At 34.1% G+C, this 17,825-nt stretch overlaps 1 protein-coding gene across 1 annotated transcript; it reads left to right on the top strand.

Moving 5' to 3' along the window:
* The first annotated feature begins 2,023 nt into the window (after positions 1 to 2,023).
* On the top strand, positions 2,024 to 3,780 carry LOC129938719 (opsin Rh6). Its single transcript, XM_056046434.1, has 3 exons — positions 2,024 to 2,856; positions 3,040 to 3,317; positions 3,373 to 3,780. The coding sequence occupies exons 1-3, from the start codon at positions 2,137 to 2,139 to the stop codon at positions 3,494 to 3,496; spliced, it is 1,122 nt and encodes a 373-aa protein (XP_055902409.1). The 5' UTR covers positions 2,024 to 2,136; the 3' UTR covers positions 3,497 to 3,780.
* Positions 3,781 to 17,825: the final 14,045 nt, after the last annotated feature.

The following is a 17,825-nucleotide window of genomic DNA, read 5'->3' as shown; positions in this document are numbered from 1 at the left end:
ATGTTACAACCAGGAAACTAAAGCCTAACCTGAGTAAACATAAAACTGAAAACATTACCCAACTGAGCAAAAAATATATCTCCGTCCTTGTAAGTCTTACCCCTAAGAACAACCTTTTAGTTTGTTATAGTTTAAAACGCAGTACGGGCTACTAATGCAGAAGTTGTTTGGATAAGGATGTCCATGAAGATACTTCTTATTTCATTGGAGAAAAAGTTATTTAATGACCTGAACGAATTCGATGCTTTCCAAGCAGAATAGCTTACATTGAAATAACAAATACAATAAATATAAGATAATAGATACATTTATTTAATTATTATTAACTTCCCATAGGAAGTTATTGTAATGGGTCCGATTTGTCGATTTGAAAATTTTGACATTTCTAGACGTTTCAAAGTCCCTATCTCGAAATAAAAGATTTTTAGAGAGATTTCTGTACGTGAGTGTGTACGTGCGTTTGTACGTTCGTAAGTTTTTTTTTTTTTCCCAAATTCATTTTTATTTACTCAATCTTAAACCTATCTTAAAGCTAGACAAAAATTCATAAAACTAGCCTAATTATCCATAACTTACAACTAACTTAATGGTCCCATACGGACACTCTAAGTTAAACTATAACTCTAACTACTAATTGTAAGTTTTTTTTTTGTCGTACATAGCTCAATAACCAGTAGAGATGTCGACTTCAAATACAGATAATAATGCAGAAAGGACTCCCAAGAAAATTGAGTGATTGGTTTTCTTACCATAGCAATTTCAAAAAAGGTTACAATTTTGCTTAACCCAAAATATCACACGAACCAATAACACTAGCAAAATTTATTAAATTGTATGTTACATATTATGACGTGATACCAAAATAGTGTATTTTTGGAAAAAAAATGCAACTAACTGTTTTTTTTTTTATAAATAAAAATAAAATGAACAAAGTATTTGTGGCCTCGAATATATTACGAACAAAAAATGATTTTATCTCAAAAAAAAGGTTGTGCAATGTAGAATATCGTTTTTGATGTCTCGTACAATTTTGAGAAAAATCGAATTGATAGTTTGTTTTTATAATAAATATAAAAAAACTAAAAACCATCACTAAAAGATGGTAACAATTGACTTTCAACTTGACAGTTCTCTTACAAAAAATAAATACCTAAAAAAAACAATACTAAAACTTGGTAATAATTTACTTTTGACTAAAACTAATATTTTAAATTATAAATATTGGCTTCAAACTAATTACATCTCTCAGAAATTTTTTATAAAAATCCAACCGAAAATATTACACGAATTTGGTAAAAATTGATGTTCGGTTCTTGATATCTTCTGAATAATAGAGGATAGTGACTTCAAATCAATTTCATTTATCTAATTTGTATTTTTTGTGTATAAGAAATAGAAACTTTTAAGAAATGTACCTATAATTGGTGGAAATTAGTTTTCGACTAAAAATCTCGTTAACCAAAATAGATTTTGAAATCAAACTATTTCATTATATGCAAAATATTGTTGATAATTACTAAATTTTTAAGAATAATTCAAGTGACAACTTTTTTAACAAAACTCGAAAACGTACAAACTTTTAAGGATGACAAATCGACAGACAGAATGGGAAGTTATTAGTGTGGGTTTCAAATCACTTTGTCAAGTGTTCATTCAAATAAATAGCTAATGCAATTTCCGTCCTTGGAACAACTGCACAATTGAATAAGAATTTTCGGTAATTATACTTAAAATAATATTGTTTTTTCATAACATCACCATTTTTCTTTAAAGTGAAATTTCAGTTTTTTTCTGAACCGAAGTTCGTTTCTCAGAATCAATATTAAATATTTCTATATGATATATGTATACGTTGTCTTAGGAGACTTAATTTTCTATTATCCAATTACAGCGCATTTGTTTTTATTCAAAGTAATAATTAAATTTGTCAATAAGCGCATAATTTGATTATGTTGTTTGTTGAAATTTTGACATATAAAAGAATATTTTGTTGTAGTACTATTATATACTTTAAACTGTTAAAAGACCGTTAACATTAAGTTTAAGTCGCGTTGATTCGGTATTTGTTCTTCTTTGAAATGAAAAATTAATAATTTGTAAAAAATTGTACGTTTTATATTAAAAAAGAATTTTATAATGGAAAACTTCAACTTTCCTAATTTGAAAATGTACAACAACAGCAGAAATATATCCGGTATTAAAAATTTAGCCGAAAGTGTTCCAGCGGAAATTTTACACATGATAGATCCATATTGGTATCAGTATCCTCCAATGGAACCAATGTGGTTTGGAATAATTGGTTTCGTTATCACAGTGCTTGGTGTTATGTCATTAATCGGGAACTTTGTAGTTATTTATGTTTTTACATCGTCCAAACCGCTTCGCACCTCTTCGAACCTTTTCGTTGTCAATTTAGCTGTGTCTGATTTCTGTATGATGTTTACAATGTTTCCACCAGTTGTTTTAAATGGATTTTATGGAACTTGGATTCTTGGACCTTTCTTATGTGAACTGTATGGGCTTTTTGGTTCACTATTTGGCTGTGTATCAATTTGGACAATGACAATGATTGCTCTTGATCGATACAATGTTATTGTGAAGGGTATTACTAAAGCACCATTGTCTATAAAAGGAGCTATACTTCGTTTGGCATTCGTATGGTTTGTTTGTGGATGTTGGGCTCTTGTACCTTTATTTGGATGGAACCGATATGTTCCAGAGGGAAATATGACTGCATGTGGAACAGACTATTTTGCTAAGGATTGGTTTAACAGATCTTACATAATAGTATATTCAACATGGGCGTATGTGATCCCTTTAACACTCATCATTTTTTCGTACTACCACATATTGAAGGTATGTATTTGAATTCGTGAGTATATAAGACAATAATATACCTATGACCGTTTGTATACGTATAAATACATTTACTTGAAATTTAAGATACATCAGAGATTTTAAGATTTCGCTAGGTCATTCTTATATCCTATTTTTTTATTAACATCATTAGCAATTTTAACAAGTTACTTTATTTTTTAGTCTGTACGAGATCATGAAGCTGCTATGAGGGAACAAGCGAAAAAAATGAATATTCAGTCTTTTCGAAATGCTGACGACAAGGCGAAATCTGTTGAAATCAAACTGGCCAAAGTTGCGCTATGTACAATTGCATTGTGGTTTCTTGCATGGACTCCATATTCAATAATTAACTACGCAGGAATTTTCAATTCACTTAATTTGTCACCATTAAGCACTATTTGTGGGTCAGTGTTTGCAAAGGCAAATTCTGTTTGCAACCCTATTGTTTATGGATTGAGGTAAGCAAAGAAAGAATTCTGCAACTACTTAAAACTTTATAACTCGTATTTTTAGCCACCCAAAGTATAAACAGGTATTAAGGGAAAAAATGCCATGGCTAATATGCGCTGACCCTCCGAGCACAGCATCAGATTCAAAAACCCAGGCTACCACAGAGATAATGGAAACTACAGCGTAATTTTGGATAGTTTTAATTGAACTTTTGCGAGCTTAACTATTATTGAAAAACAAATTACCGCGACGATGTGATCAAACGAAGTTCCTTAGTTTTACTTAAGGTTCAACTCTTAAAAAGTCTAAAAGTGGATAATAGGAACAAACTATAATCATCTTACAGGATTTTTAATTATATTTTTAAATTGAACATAAAAACCTCACAAATTTCTTTTACATATCTTATAAAAAAAATATTTTTTTTATTAAAATTTAATAAAAATTTCGATTCTTAAAAGAAACAAATTATATCAATAAATTTAATTTTAATATTATTTTAAAATTTTTCGAAAATTAAGTTGCATTTTAGCGTCCGGTTTTTTGTTTTCTATAAATAACAATAATAATTTATTACGTGGCATGAGGAGAGGAGGAGGTAGGTATAGTGGAAGGGAAGGATGAGGTAGGAAGAAGGGATAAGTAAAGTTTGAAAAGGGTAGGTAGGAATGACAATCGGTTTCAGATCAAATCATCATTGACCACCTTGCTACCCCTGATCTTGAAATGTTAATTCTTATCCTCCATTTACTATAGTATTTTTCAATTAGGTCAAAATGTTTTGATATTTTACGAACGCATCATGTGGATATCCTCCGCAAAAACGAAAACCTTTAGTGCGTGATGAATTAAAGTAAGTATTTATGTGTGTCAAGTCATTACAGAATTTGTTTAGTATTATAAAGCCTTTTCTTTGATTGATCATTAATCCAATTGGCAACTTTTTCCCTAATATTTTGTCTAAGCAGTGAGATTCTGTTTGACAATTCTCTATATTCGTCATTCGATGTGTTGTAATTATTACAGTAAATTTGTTTAAACCTTTTTGCCATTTCTGTTTATGTGAAAAGAGAATTTAAATGTTTTCAGGTAATAAAGATACTTTTTGAAGGATTGTGTTACTTTATTTGAATTATAATCTACTGCCGAAAGAAGAGAAAGGTTGAAGTACTTAATACTATTTAATTCCTTTTCCAGCGAGTTTCTGAATTTGTTTCAGACAGTTTTAATAAAAGACCTATTTTAGGGAGATTTACTTAATGGAATTTGAGCATCAGCAAGTTTGATGTTGAGCAGAAAAGGTAAGTGGTCAAAAAACGTATGTAAAGCTTTGATGCTGCAATTAGGGTTTATATCATCAATTAAGCTGTTTGTAATTAAAAACTGAGCACAGTATGAAATTGTTCTTTGGTAAGAGGGGCATTTGTGTGTTACATTTACTAAACTGCAAACTAGAGCAGTAAGCCATTTCTCTAAACCAATACAATTCATATTGGTGAAACTATCTCCCAATGAAGGATTTCACCTATTAAGATCCCCTTTCAAAACACAGCTATTATAAGCTTCAGCTAACTGATTTATTTTTTATTTCGCTTATTAAGAACAATGATGACATGGCAGAAGTAATATAAACCGAACTCAATAAAATGCTCTAGAACCGTTTCATATGTATTTAATCGATATCAGTTGACATACATAGAATATTTGTGTTTTTGTTTTCTACTTTTTTATAATTTATATTGTTTTTGACAGCTATTTCTACTCCTTGTTTATGTAATTTCTAATCAATATATAGGTATAAGAGGCAAGATGGAGTTTATGTCTTTTATTTATATGGGTTTCCTGTAAGAAAGCAACTGCTACATTGTTATTTAAAAGAATTGAATGACACTCAATTCTTCTACTGTGTTTAATTAAGGGGGTATTCTGGTCTAGAAATTAAAAAAAATCGATTTTTTTTTCTTTTCATATTTTCATAGTTTAACTATTTAAGAATATGTCTACTAGAGGATTTTCCCAAATTCAAATTATTTTCGGAGAAATAAGTATTTTGCTGAGCAGCCATCCAAATCGGTTGGGCTGCAACTAATAGAACAAAAGACATAATGGGGTACTTTAAACGCGTTTTTCTCAGAACTGTCTTTTTGAATCTGATACCCACGATTTCTCAGGTTCTGCCGAACCGATTTACTTGAAATTTTAAGAAAGTCTTCTTTAGGGACTTGTCTACGTCCGGAACTACGGCCATCCCCAAATTTTTATTTTTACTATTTTTAACAAATCGAAGAATGTTCAAAAAAATGGTAAATTTTTTGTATTTTTCTTTAGACAGCCGCCATTTTGTAAAAAAAAATGTTTGTAACTTTTCCGTAGTTCCAGACATTGCGACATTATTGTAGATTAATAATCTTTTTTAGTTTTTGATTTCAGATTTCTAGGAGAGTTAAAATCGTGGGTATGGTCACGCACCAAATTTTTGAGACGCACTACTCTATCAGCTGATAACTAACGGAATTTTTATTTTTTTTTTACTTTTTTATTTTTTTTGTATGCTTCTAATGTGAATAAATAATGTATAAAAAAATTGATGGTAAAATTGTAGCTTGCTTTTTTCTACAGCACTTCAAAAATTACATAAAATTCATGTCTCTAGACCAGAATACCCCCTTAAGGACCCAACGTTATAACTCAAATTTACATGGCAATTATTTAGAACTAGAGATTGGAACTTACTTAAGAAGCCTTGGGTAGGCTTACCTTTTTTCTTCAATTGAGCCAGCGTTTTGTATGTTTTCCATAAAGTATTTCATTTTCAATATACGAACTGAAACATTTGTTCCAAATATGCAATTGTAATTGCGAGCACAATTTTTTGCAATTTGACCATATGCATGGCACCTCCTGCATTGTATCACTACACGATTCCCTCTTGGCCTTTCCCAAGTGATTTTGGAATACAAAATATACTTAATACCTATTACTTCTTTGGAACGCAAAGTTTCGAAACTGGTTTTCAATTTCAGATATAATTTCATCTAAATTGAATTCGAAATTGAATTAAAATCAAATCAACTCTTTTTAGTTCTTTAGGAGTAAATGAGTGGGCTTTAGGGTCTTTAGAATCTCTAAGAATGTCCATTAGTTAAGAGTGTGCTCCAAAATCACTCAAAAAAAGTTTGCTCTTAGAGCGTTTAATATTAACAACTTTTATTTAAAGGCATCAACTGACTTTTTACTATTCGCTTTGTACAAAATTATAGGATCGCAAAATTTATTTGTGTTCTAAGTAACATCGGCTAGTTTAACATTGTGTTCATTTATATTTTTTATTTTTAAATTTTGACTACTATTCGACTTATTAACAAAATAGTTAATTTATCATTAAATCAATTGTACGGTGTACATCTGGTTTGAAGAGTGTCTGCTGGCAGGTTCTGAAAGATTCCATATTATCTCGTCTTGTGTGCATGTTCTTCCACTGATGTGTTGTTGAAAAGTCCCAACTTTGTTTTGAATTACTTAAAAATCCGCTCGGCACTTTCCTTGCTCTGTTTTTTCTTTCATTTAACAAAGGAAAACCTTTTCTTTTTCCACACAAATATTTAGCTCAAGCATTGTTCGAAAGGTATATTTAAAAAAAAAATGCTGTTAATGATTAAAAAAAAATGAACGAGGTATACCTCTATGACTCTATGTCCTTATAATACGGCAGAAACGATCTCATGTATATGCAATGTTCAGGAGACTGCATCTGAAGTTGGCGCAATTAAGAGGATTATTCTTTCTTATATATTGGGCAAACTATGCTGAGATTCCACTTATCGTGCATGCTTTCTTCCGACCATATTTTCCAGAAGAGTTGGTGCATTCTCCGTACCAAGTCATCGCCTGCTGCTATGAATTATTCTGCAGCGATACCGTCAGGCCCAGCAGCTTTGTTTGACTTGGGTTAAAATGTAGCTATCTTCACTTTGTCGAGGTTGGCTGGCGGAATTGTTGATTATTGGAGAAGTGGTCTTTCCATATTCTCAACAAAGAATGTTGTTCTCCTACGACGTTCACTGATCTTCCCGTTAGGATGTTTTTATATATTTTGATAAAACTTACGAACGTCATTCCTGTTGTGACATCCTTCTTTCTTCTAGATCGCGCGATTCTCATGCTCCTCTTCTGATTGTAGAGTTCGCGAGCAGCTCTGGTAGTTTTCTGCTTGTTGTTTCGCTGCGTGTGCTTGCCGGCATTTGTCGTCAATCCAGGGGGTTTGCCGTGTGTCCGTGTGAAAACTAGTACTTCAGTGGCGGAATCTCTGATGACTTCAAGGCAATGTTGCCACTGGTAAGCGGTTATTAGAGCCTCGATCGGAAAAGGACATGGCAGTCTCTTGCGATTATAGCGGTCTAACGTCGAAACTTCTCAAAGTACTTCCAAATTCTCACCTTGGCTACAACGCGGTAGTGGTCCAAGTCAATGTTGGCCCCTAGGAAAGTTCGACATCTGCCCCTAAATATGTCTTCTCTTCCTAGCTTGGCGTTAAAAACTAATACAATAATTTTAATGTCATAGCCAGGGCACTGCTCATAAGTCTTGCTCAAGAGCTCTAAGAATATGTCTTTGGTGTCTTCATCTTTTTCCTCTGTTGTGGCATGCGCGCATATTACGCTTATGTTGGCAAATTTAGCCTTGATGTGGATTGTCGCGATTTACTCGCTCACACTGTTGAAACTGAAGACTTTTTCTCTGAGTCTAGTTTCAACAACAATACACACCCAAATATGTGATGTCTTTGTTCTCGCTAGCAGTCGCAGTAGTATACATCGCAGTCTTTAAGTTTGCACTTCTTGAATGGCGGTAATATCTGCCTTGCAACAGTTAAGGGCTTCCGCTAGTTGTTAGGCTGCACGTGGTCTGTTAAGGGACCTAACATGCCACGTACAGATCCGAGGTTCGTTGTCCTTATTTCGTTTGCTTGGGTTACCAACAGTAAATCCATCCGTATCCGAAGCTTGTTGGTGCTTCGCAACTATGATGTTTTCACGTGGTCAGGAAGGCACCCCAACAGCACAACCTCCAAACTGGAAGGCGTGATACTTAGTGTAACTCCAATGAGGGGAAGCTGAGAAAAACCGCTCCTTATAGGCCTGGGCTCCGAATAAGTCGTAGAAGCCCTATACGGTGTTCACTTAGTAGATAAACCTTAATGGATCGGTAAGCGCCACCGTTGATTCCATCTAGAGAATTCGTCCGCTGCCGTCCGGATAAGGAGAGGTGCCTTAGTGGAAACACCTCTGTCCCTCTCTCGTTTGTTGTCCCGAACAACTTTCCAATGGGGTAAGAACCCAATTTCCAGTTGAGGTACTAGTTGATAGACAAAGGTGGGTTTTTAAAAAAAACCTGTGGACGCTTGTGTCCTCTTGAATGTACATGTCTATCGTTGCAAAAAAGCTATTGGTAATAAATAGGGTTCACAAACCCTAATCACGAATTGGTGAAACACATCAATAAACAGATCTTTCTGGTAGGATAGGGCATTCCTGGAAGATGAGTCAGTCCATTTTTATACAGATGGATCAAAAACAAAAGAAGAGGTTGGTGAAGGTGTGTACTCTGAACGACTGAAATTAAGCTTCTCATTCCGCCTTCCCAATCAATCCAGGTGGAACTTTTGGCGATAAAATGAGTCTTGTCCTGGCTTAAAGAAAATGTGACAGCAACATCTAATATCCGTATTTTCTCAGATAGTCAGGTCACTATTAAATCTCTGAACTCTGTCTCTACAAACTATATAACAGTCCATAACTGTCGATCTTCTTTAATCGAGATGACACAACAGTTTAATATTCATATTTGCTTTGTACCAGGCCATAGAGATATTCAAGGAAACTGTATGGCAGATCAACTTGTCAAGAATGGTACAGTACAAACCATTCTATCACATTTGGCAAATGCTGGCATACCAATCGCATCACGTAATTTATTGGTACTGGAGGACGCTATGAAGAAGGCAAACACCAGATGGAATAACATCACTGCGTGTCAGTTCAGGTATTTGACTATTGGTAGAAAATTAGACACCTCAACCGTCATCACCTGCACCTCTATGGCTACTGAGATGGGTGCAGATGTTAGCGATCATGGTACAATAGCTTTTGAGTTGTAGACAGAAAAATGCGCCTTTTATTAATGCACGTGCATGTGTAGAAGTGTTTGCTTTCGATAGGCTTCCAAAATAAATGTACACAGAATGGCCAGCGTACCGTTAAAAATGTTGATATTATTTTGTTTTGAGAAATTTAATATAAAACACATACTTCAAATCAGCGCCATTGTTTCGATTAAAGCTTTGTCTTCCACATTTCTTGAGGGAAGTTGATTCCTTCTTATAGTATGTAATCGGCAGCATCCAAAATGAAAACTAACACTATTAAAAAAAAATAGTTGTCACATCCACGTTTTTGTGGAATCGTATTTGTTCAAAAATATTTGAATAGATAATAACACAAAACTTGGACCATATTTTATTTTAAATTTACGTTTAAGTTCAAATTGTCTTCTTACTGACCCTTCTCAAAATTCCGGTGGTTTTGAGGCCGATACGATAGTAGAGAGTGTAGGAAACGCCAATACGATTTTTTACGCTTCTTAATAAAATACCCTGTCGTATTGACTTCTTGTAAGTACCCATGAATTTTCATATGGTTCACTGTGACGTATGTGCAACTTTTTTTTTAAGAATTGAAGATTTCTGGAAAGTTTTTATTTTCATTCAATTCTTTTTAATTAATGAAAATTAAAAGCTTAAAATCTTAACAAAGTTCCAAAAGGTTATTTTGCATGTCAGATTCGTCAAATTTAGTCTTTGCCCATATAAAAAAAAATCAATTTATTCTTTCATGAGAGCTACATAATTATAAATAATTTTAGAGACTAAACAAAATGTGCACAAATGTACATTAAATACGCTTATGTAGCTCTAGCATAAAATGGCCCAGCTTAAACTTTCGGCAAGTGGTACGTTCGGAAGGGAATCTCATTCCGTCCATAAAACGTGCTATATCCGGCCCATTTTCCAATTTGTTTGACAGGTTTTATTCTTACTGGTTAGCCTAGCAGACAAATCGAGTAATACATTTCTTTTTCTCCAAGCCGTCAACCGAAGCAGTAGCTAGCTAATAAATAAGAATAAAATTTGAGTTAAGAGACTAAAACTCAGTATTCTTCTTAGTTGAGCTTCACTAAACTTTATTTTACGCTCACGACGAAAATAAAAAAAAGGAAATCGGTAAGCTTAGACCTGAGTTTTTATTTTAAGAAAGAGATAGGTTTTGTTAAAGAAAAATTGTGTCTTCAGGCAACAAAATTAAATGGACCGTCGGTTGACAGTTGTCCTCCTTAATTTAAATAATCGGATGGCCAAAAATTTGGTCTACCATTAATACAAGAACTGGTAAGATTATATTTTCAGTCATGTTGAATTTTCACGAATTTATATCGTCATATTGGTTAGGTACGACAAATCATCCACGTTGGCCTATGGCCACACGTTTTCGTTCGTGGTCGAAAAATACCAACCAAGAAGGACTGATCAAAATTCAGACCAGAACAGAAATTCCATCTCGGAAATCTTCACCTCAATTCACTCGGGGCTTAGCAAAATCTTTCATTTCGGAAAGGGCACAAGCGCTCCCAGAAAGAAAGGAGTGAAAGGCCCAAGAACCAAATTAAAGGTCCCAAATCCACATAAATAAAAACGACAACAAAATTAGTGAAACCCAACCTAAAAATAGTAATTATTAATAAAATAGTGATACCATAAATGGCTAAAAGACTTTTTGGAGTAAGATAAAGAAATAGAAAATATAGAAAAAAAAGGCCGTGAATAGAGAGAAAATAAATGATTAGAGTAAATTAGAGAGAAATAAGTGTGAAAAGAAAGAGAAAGTATGATAAGCAAACAAAAAAGTCAATAATCAGAAAAAGAATAATAATTAATTAAGATGTAAAAAAAAGTGTACTATCCCATTCATCGTGATTTAAAATTTAAAATTTTGTTTTGTTAATTTTCAAATCTTAAATCCATGCAGTTTCATCATTCTTAAAAATGTATTCATCGTTTAGCATAAACATACATGGTCACCAAAATGCTGTGCACAGAATTCTGGATACCGGTAAGTTTTTTTTTTGTTTTCTTTTATAAATTCTGCTTAAACAAATTTGAATGGATTTAAAGAAATGATACAAAGATTGAGAAAAAAAATAAAAATTATAGAAAGAGACAAACGTTTAGTTATGTCTAAGTTGCATAAAAAAAAAGTAAATTACAGACATATGTACATATAATGAAAGAAATGAAAACAAAACGAAAGTTTTTTTTGTTCCTTTGAAATAATTGACATTCCAAGTTAAATTGAATTTCATATAAAAAAAAACTTTATAAAGATCAGATTCAAGATCTCGGAGGATCTTTTAATTTAGAACTTTATCGATGCATGGGAATGATTTCAATTTTTGTTTTTATTTGCATGTTTAGTTTTAAGAATTGCCACTTGAATTTTTGTATGGAATAAAATATGTGATGCTTTAACATAGGCTAATGAAATTAATCCGTCGTTTAAATTTTTTTTGAACATTTGAGTGGTCCGACAACTAAGTAAGGTTGTTGTTCAATTTTCAAGTGACAGGCATTCACAAAATACACGGATGTGTGACGGATGAGTCACAACGAAACCTTCCCAAGGATATACGGTTTAGTGATAATTTCCCCTAACATATAATCCAAAAGAAAATCCCCAAATCCATCGCTCGCGCAATTTAATCGCATGCTACTTGAACATAATTGTTTGGAATACATATATTAAATTTCATTTAGGTATGTTGCATGACATACAATCCAAAGATAACAATAACATCATCCATTTCAATTTTTATTCCAAAACAAAAGAAATACTCGGAACTAAATAACAACACTTAGCGAGCACTACAAAAATAATGAATTTCTATGACTACTAAAGTCAGACTGAGAAGTGCATGCCTTCATAGTGATTTTTTGTTTAGAAACTGTTTATCATTGGGCAGGTTTAAGCATCATAAGGGACTTCATTTGCAGTCAAATTCAATCTTTGAAAGTTAATTTTGACTAGTTCGTTTTCAAGTGTCATGAATTTTAAATTCAGAACTTTACTTCACAAACCTCAACTTTAAGTTCATAATACAAAAAGTACCAAACAAATTACTGTCTACAAAAAACTCCTTAGGCATGCTACAAGTCCATCTCGATTTGCATTTTGTATTGTAAAAAAATATGAGTTATTTCTTTTCCAAATTGACAAGGAATCCTTTTTCAGAAAGCATTAAATGAAGTTGTACAGAAAATAATTAAATCATTTAGTAATAAAGGTCAGCTTTCAGTTGAATGAAAAACATGATCAACTGTCATATTGACATCAGTAGACTTGACTTGATAATTGGGTAGACTTTTTTTGACTAACTTTCCATTAATTGGAAGGTAATTTTTTGGCAGCTAGCCAATCAGATACTAGAAACTTACCTAACTTTTAAGTCCCTTATATCGTCTGAACCTGCCCATTATCATTTATTATTATCACAATAAGAGAATTTCATGGGACTTTTTCAAAAACTGCATACATAAATGAAGATATGCACGGATACTGGGGATTTGGAGATTTCATGGGGATTTTGGTAAAATGAATTATTTAGTTGGGGATTTTAACCATTTGTCTTACGTATCTGGGAATATTATCAAAATTGATAAAATTTGTTTGGGGATTTTATCCCTTGGGGATTCAATACGAAACCCAGGATATACACATTGTGCGACAGATGGTCCACACGGGATTACAAAACATGAAAAAATTGACCCATGTTCAACGACATGTGTGATTCCAAGTTCACACCGTCATATATTTAGAATGGCCTTCGGCCCAATTTTAAGTGTCTGGCACACTGAGAAAAATCACGTTGCGATGTGCTTTCCTATACCCTTAAACCATCGGATCGTTTCTCACCATTTTTGTTGATAAATGGCATGGGATCCCATCTAACAGAGTGCTCTCTCCTAGTTGTAGTGTTGGGCCGGTTTGGGATGGGGACTTTATTCGAGATCTTTTAACAGGTTTTACCATACTAGCGTGTTAGGTTCGACAATGGCAGGCAATCCAGTGAAAAAGCCGGGTTTCGCAGTTAGACCGTGACACAATACCAACATGAACTAAAGGTAGGATGGCAAATATATAGTGGCCGCATGGATGAGGGAAGTTTTACTACCAGTTGGGGAGTTAAAAAAAAGAACAAATAATAAAGGTGTCATAGTTTTAGGTGATTGGAGAGCATTTGTTGGAGGAGTTAGGGCCATGATGAGAGAAAGCTAAGCATACCTTCGAAATAACATACAAGTTATACGTAAAAAAAGAAAACTTTTATTCGTTTCGTTTGGTTTTGTGGCTATAAAATTGCCCTAAAGATAACCTGGTTGTGCTTTCGCTGCGATTTTTGTATCCCGAAAGTGAGGGACTCACGACCGTTATAAGGATTCTGTTATTGTTTGGGTACTTTTCCAACGTGATTTTCCTTTGTGACCTGCTGTTGCACAAAACATTTGTTCTTAATTCTGTTGTTTCGTCTTCGGAAAAATCGCATTTAAATTGTTAACTTTACTTACGGTTGAAAAAATTCTGGGTTTTATCCCTATATCTTATAACGGTTTCCCAGATACACTTTAAAAAAATTATTAAAAACGAAAATCCTATTCAGGTTAATATCAAATACTTTGTTTTTCTGTTTCTATCGGAATGAGCTTTCCCTTCAGCATAGAAAAGGTTTTGTAATTTTCGCTTTCTAACAAAAACAAATTACTGGCACCCACTTCAATTGCGGAACAACTTATCATACAATTTGTATCTATTAATTTTTTAAATAATATCATCTTATTAGTTTGATCAACAAACCCCACCAGTTACTGAACCCACCCCATCGCTGAGCTAATCAGGTGGCAGCACTTTTATGTGCTACCTGCTGCGCAATTGGAAACGCGCCCACTACCGATCTGACAGTTGTCATTTATTACATTCTTTCTTTCGTGTCTCAATGCACTTCTTTTCAGTGCTTATAAAGTAATATATTATTTAATAATCATTGTGTTTTCGCGGATAGTTGTTTCGCCAACCCATTCTCCATCGTGCATAAGCAAATATTTGCTACAATAGTCAAGGAACATTGCATCGTAGCCAAAATCTGCAGTATATTCGATTCGATGCCATTTCATAATCGATCTAAGAAGGATCCTCAGGTTGTTTTTCACCACGGGTCTGCCTACAATATTGATTATTTTAGCTTAAATTGGTCAGCGCCTCCTGCTTGCAGCGGTTCCATCCGTCCCTTACTTGTGTCAGCGATGATGCAAAGAAACTTGACTGAAATCAAATATTAATACACTTACTTTTTTTATAAAATATTACCACCAGCAATAACAACAAATGTGAACTCATTAGAACTGAAACTTATTTTTGTGTTTGTGGAGTCAAAATGAGAGTGAAAACCACATAGTTTAATTTAACTATCTGCTTTTAGTTGAGTTCCCAACTAAAAAAATTAACCAAGCGTTAGCAATAAAAATGGTTTTGGTATGGTGAAATATTTATAACCCAGCTAAATATTTAAGTTAGATTTAAATGGATTATTGGTAAGGTCCTTTAACTGTAAGCAAATAGATAGGTTAGGTTAGGTTAGGTTATAGTGGCTGTCCAAGATGGAAACGGACACACTTAGGCCAGTTTGATAGCCCATTGTGATACCACATGAATCTTGAGGCTTCCTCCTAAGCTCAATGGAACCAGCTTGAGTCCCTTACGAAACGTGAGAGGCTGATTATACCGATATGATTTAGATCATTTAGATCGTTTAGATCGTTAAAGAAGAATTCTCCTAGGTAAATAGGAGAGCTAGAACCTTGAACGTTTTAAATCCAGTGTTGGCCAGATGTTTTTTGTAACTTGACCCGTGGTGATGTTGTTCCACCTGGTGCCTGCCCTCCTCACATCGTCTTGCATTAGCAACAGCTTACAAGTAGCGATTGGTATGCCAGTACTTGCCAAACGTTGCATCTGCCTTACAGTTACCTGAAATGTCTCTATGGCCCGGCACCCAGCAAAGGTGAATATTAAACTGTTGTGCCAAATCCATTAGAGATGATCGACAGTTATGGAGGGACTTAATTTCAATCGTACAGAGTACATACCTCCACCAACCCCTTCTTTGGTTTTTGACCCATCTGTGGAAAAATAGATTGACTTATAGTCGAAGAATGTCTTAACCTCCCAAAAAGATCTGGTAGGTATAGAAATCTGGAAGTTTCTAATAGATAACTCTTACACCTTCTTGACTACGATTTACCTTACTTTTTACATAGAGAAATACACCTACCAAGAGAGCCGACCGCTACTCGTCTTTTTTTATACACAATCAAATTCCATGAGTGGTGAAAAAAATCAATATGTGAAATTGGACTACAAAAACAAATCAGTGAATTCTTGTGACTTGTCAAAAATGTCAGTTACACATTTTCGATTTGCAAAAGAAAAATTATATTTGAAATTCTTAAAGTAATTTTTTGTAAATTATGTATTTTTTCTAAATATTTAACAAAATTTAGTTTAATATAATTTTTTTAACTCAATGCTGTTATTACCCACGTCATAAGGAAGAAGTTGTATACACTAGAATCATTTGCTTGTCAGGCGCTGGTTTAAAGAAGTGCTTTGCATAGCACGGATAGTGATACATGACGTGCATGTCGTACTGCTATAAAACGCTTTAACTTGTATTTGATCCTTTTGGCATGGCTATGAATGCCCAGGGAAAGTTTTAACCGAGGCTCCACAACACAGAATACAACACCCGCACTGAGATAAAATGCAGAATTACTCTTGCTAATTGCTGATTCTTTTGGCTATGAAAGCAATTGAGTAGCAAAGCCCTATCCTGAGTGACCAAAGTGTTGCTATGTGAGTCCCCATCATACCCGTCCTGCAATACAGTGCAAAAGCATGGACAAAAGCGGATGAAAGCACCTTTGTGCGTTTCGAGAGAAAAGTTCTTAGTGTGATCTACGGTCCAGTAGGCATAGGAGCGGAGTGAAGGAGAAGATGAAACGACTTGCTGTACGGGCTGTACAGTGACGTAGACTTAACCAGAAGGGTAAAAGTCCAACTACTGAGATGGCTGGGTGACGTAGAACGCATATAAACCAATGCCTCAGCCCGGAAAGTCTTTGAATCCACATCCACAGAAAAGCGCATCAGAGGAAGACCGCGGACCAGGTGGCGCGACGAGCTGTAGGGACTGTACAGCGAAGTAGACTTAACCAGAAAGGTACACAATGAACGACTGAGATGGCCGCGCCCGGGGGACGGAAATCAATAATCCGGCCCGAAAAGTCTTCGAATCCAAACCTACAGCAAAGCGTAGCAGAGAAAGACTGCAAATCAGATGGCGGACACATGTACAAAATGACCTCACCCAACTTGAGTGCGCAGCTGGAGACATGTAGGTAGGGACCAAGATAGATTGAAAAGTTTCTTAGGTGAGTTCCTAGTTCAAACAGGACTGTGGCATTTCCTTTAGTAAGTAAGTGAGGTCAGTTTTCACTGAAAAGGAGTAACTTTTTTTTTCAATTATTGCATTTATTTTTCTATTTTTTATTCCTTATGGCTGTTTATCTCACATTGTATTTATTTAGCTATAAACAAGATGAATTAAAGATTGTTATTCATAACCAAAATTTGATGAGACCACATTCTATGCCCTGTTTAGGATAATCGCGATAGAATGAAGTATTTGTTACTAGTCCAAATTTCTTGAGGGTAGTTGCTTACTGTGTGCTAAAATATCAAATTCACACTGATCGTGTATGTAATTGGAAATATCCATAGCTGAAATAAAAGTAGCTCTTAAAATATTATTTTTTTTTTGAAAGATTTTGGTTTGAACGTACTTGAACTTTGAGTAGATTTGTGTTTAGATGTTTCGAGATTTAAAACGAAACTAGAAAAAGGAAAGATAATTTAGAAAAAAACTATTTGTATATAGCATTGTTATGAATCAAATTTATTTCAGGCGTCAAATGGGCCTACGCTATGAGTATTTTTGTAATTAATTTAATTAAAGAAAATTTTGAACGCCTTCAAACAGACGACATTTCCAATCATGACAGTTAAGTGCTCAAGTTGTTTCATACTTAAATCAGAGAGCTCTGAACATACTCTCCTCAGATCTCTACTCTACTATGTTCGCTCAGACTGTGATCAGCAGTGTTGGGACTTCTACCACTTAAGTGGTATTTCTACCACTTTTTGGTGCTCATAAAAATCTACAACCTAAAAAAACATATTCTACCACTTAAACTCATTAAACTCTACCTTCTACCATATACCATACGCATACGACTACAACTCCAGGCGTCCAGTCTACAAACACAACAGCATATAAAATCACTATGGTGCATG

Source organism: Eupeodes corollae, chromosome 1 (genome assembly GCF_945859685.1).
Source record: "Eupeodes corollae chromosome 1, idEupCoro1.1, whole genome shotgun sequence".
Lineage (NCBI taxonomy): Eukaryota > Metazoa > Arthropoda > Insecta > Diptera > Syrphidae > Eupeodes > Eupeodes corollae.
The sequence above is the reverse complement of the archived record's forward strand: the minus strand, read 5'-3'. Positions and strand labels throughout refer to the sequence as shown.